The sequence below is a fragment of the Alosa sapidissima genome, chromosome 22, assembly GCF_018492685.1.
Source record: "Alosa sapidissima isolate fAloSap1 chromosome 22, fAloSap1.pri, whole genome shotgun sequence".
In the NCBI taxonomy this organism is placed as follows: Eukaryota; Metazoa; Chordata; class Actinopteri; order Clupeiformes; family Clupeidae; genus Alosa; species Alosa sapidissima.
This window is the reverse complement of record NC_055978.1, coordinates 16,739,462-16,741,961: the sequence shown is the minus strand read 5'-3', so window position 1 is coordinate 16,741,961 and position 2,500 is coordinate 16,739,462. Positions and strand designations below refer to the sequence as shown.

General features: G+C 42.8%; 2 protein-coding genes across 2 annotated transcripts in view; one reads left to right on the top strand and one right to left on the bottom strand.

Moving 5' to 3' along the window:
* Positions 1-86, top strand: part of LOC121697627 — a 911-nt gene extending 825 nt beyond the window's left edge. Inside the window, exon 2 of the mRNA XM_042079212.1 lies at positions 1-86. This exon is cut by the window's left edge and continues 146 nt beyond it. Within this exon, the coding sequence (XP_041935146.1) occupies positions 1-42 (42 nt within the window). The 3' untranslated portion in view covers positions 43-86.
* dnah6 (dynein, axonemal, heavy chain 6) overlaps positions 1-2,500 on the bottom strand; it is a 49,255-nt gene that overhangs the window by 37,330 nt on the left and 9,425 nt on the right. The window contains exons 16-17 of the mRNA XM_042079209.1: positions 2,244-2,495; positions 1,569-1,697 (exon numbers count right to left, since the gene is read on the bottom strand). Coding sequence (XP_041935143.1) covers positions 1,569-1,697; positions 2,244-2,495 — 381 coding nt within the window. The remainder of the gene's footprint in view (positions 1-1,568; positions 1,698-2,243; positions 2,496-2,500) is intronic.

The following is a 2,500-nucleotide window of genomic DNA, read 5'->3' as shown; positions in this document are numbered from 1 at the left end:
TTTCGGGTGGCAAGACGCAGCAGCAGACGGCTGACCATGTGAACGCTTGACAACAACTGTCAATAAAACCAATACCAGAAGCCAGACTTCTAGTGATCTTCACTGTTTCTCCTCTATTCATTTCTCAAATATAATTCTGCAACCTAATGACTTGTAGGACCAGTAAGGACCAGATGGGGACGTATGATCCCCATATATTTGTTATTTGTTTTATAAAAAGTACATACTCACACCTCTATCTATGGACCACTCATATATTACTCACACCTCTATCTATGGACCACTCATATATTACTCACACCTCCACCTGTGGGCCACTCATATATTACTCACACCTCTACCTGTGGGCCACTCATATATTACTCACACCTCCACCTGTGGACCACTCATATGCTCCATCTCTACCTGTGAACCACACATATGCTCCATCTCTACCTGTGGACCACACTTATGCTCCATCTCTACCTGTGGACCACTCACATGTTGCTCATACAGAGGATGATTTCTTAAATTATTATAGACTATGAGGCAATAAGTAAACAAGCATTATTGTCACACATATACTATCTGAGATTAACTTTGTAAAAGAAATGCAAGGGGGGTGGCTTATCTTACCTGTAAGGTAGCAACTAACATGCAGTAGTGTTCAAAATTATCAAGGAGGATGCTCTACAGCAGTGTTTCTCAAAGTGTGGTCCGGGGACCACTAGTGGTCCGCAAGCTATCCCAAGTGGTCCGCAAGCAGACGTGGTAAAATATAATATAGATGAGTTGTTTGCAATATTGAACCAACTTGTATGTAAATTCAAACAGTTCTGCAACATGCCTATGTATGCTACGCCAGTTTAAATCATATGAATCCTCTGACACAATAAGCAAGGTGAGGCCTATTGTGTAATATATTGTTGAAGTACGTCTACTCTTCTTTTTTTTAGCTAGGTGGTCCGTGAGGTTTTTTTTCATTGGTTAAGTGGTCCTTGGTCTGAAAAAGTTTGAGAAACACTGCTCTACAGTACCTTGTCTGTTGATGATAAGGAAGCACCTAACAAGCATGACTGTTTAATCTAAAAGGTATGCGAGAAAGGTATTGAAAAGGGGGATGTTTTTTTATCCAAATCCTTTTCTGGAAGGACGGTGTCCCCCTGCACCCCCCTCTCAACTCCAGCCCTGCCTGTACTCATCTGAGGAGGAGAAGTTATGAGGTAATAAGGTTGGTTATGGGATAGGTTATAGTTACGTACAAGAGGCAGGTCAGGGTTCAAGGGCAAAGGTCAAGGTCGGAGTTCATGTTAATGTTCGGGTTGGGATTAGTGTCATATGTTAAGTGAAGAGATTATATGAGGAGGTTCAAGATGGGATGAGCCTTATGTCTACAAACAACGGTTAGTGTTGGAGGCAAATTATTTGCTCTTGGTCAAATTCCAATGGAGGAAGTAATGAAAGTCAAACTCCTGATAGGGATAGCATATCAGGGAAACACAGCCGAGGGGGCAGTGCTTTAGTGATGACCTTTGAGCAAACACAGGTATACGGCTCTCTCTGGTGGATGGAAAAAATAACTGCAGTACCTTGAAGTTCTTCTGGTAGGACTTGAACTGGAAGGACATGGCTTGCAACTCCTCTATGGAAATCTGGATCTCACCCAGGATCGAGCGGACCTTGGTCTTGTCTGAATGGACTTCCAAGATTTGTCTGTCCTGCAGAGAGAGAGAGAGAGAGAGATGACAAAACAGGACAAAACATTGAACTTGCACTGTAATTTGCAATTTAGAGAGAAACAATAGCCGCGTTTACATGGACTTTTTATTTTTTTAATCAGATTGAGGTTGAGGTGTTTACATGAGGCATGTTTATTCCGATTGAGCCGTTACTTTGTTTGTTATCAGATTAAAAGTGTCTATGAAACAGGGCTAGTGTTAAACAAAACTGACAGACAAGATAATATCCGAAGAGCCAATTGACAAGGTAATATTACACGATTTACTACAAAAAGTAGGATATTGCGCAATTGCCATTAAGCACTTTGTGATTTCCCGGAACATTGGACAGCAAGTTGCAAGGCTGGTTCTGTGGCTGCAGAGAGTGTGTAATACTCCCTATCATAACTTAGTTTACCATCAAAATGATTTACAAGCTGGTATATTAAGGTAAAACTTGCATTGGATGCCTTTAAATAAATCAACTGTATTGAAAATGAAGACATCAAGCAAAAGTAACTGAAGCAAATCTGCTGTCTTCCCTACCTGTGCCTGTTCTTTGACTCGCTTGACCTCAACGTTGACCGCGCTGATGTCTTTCTGCAGATGCTTGCAGAAGCGTTCCACGTTGGCGTCCCTCTCGCCCACGCCCTTGTCGATGGAGTTCCTCACGGTTGTGATGGACGGACGCAGCGTGGCGTAGACGGCAAAGTCCTCGGGGGGCGTGGGGACAGAGTACTGCTCGATCAGCTTGTACATCTGAGACACCGTTTCCGTCTGCTCCTCTAGGACCTCAATCTGGC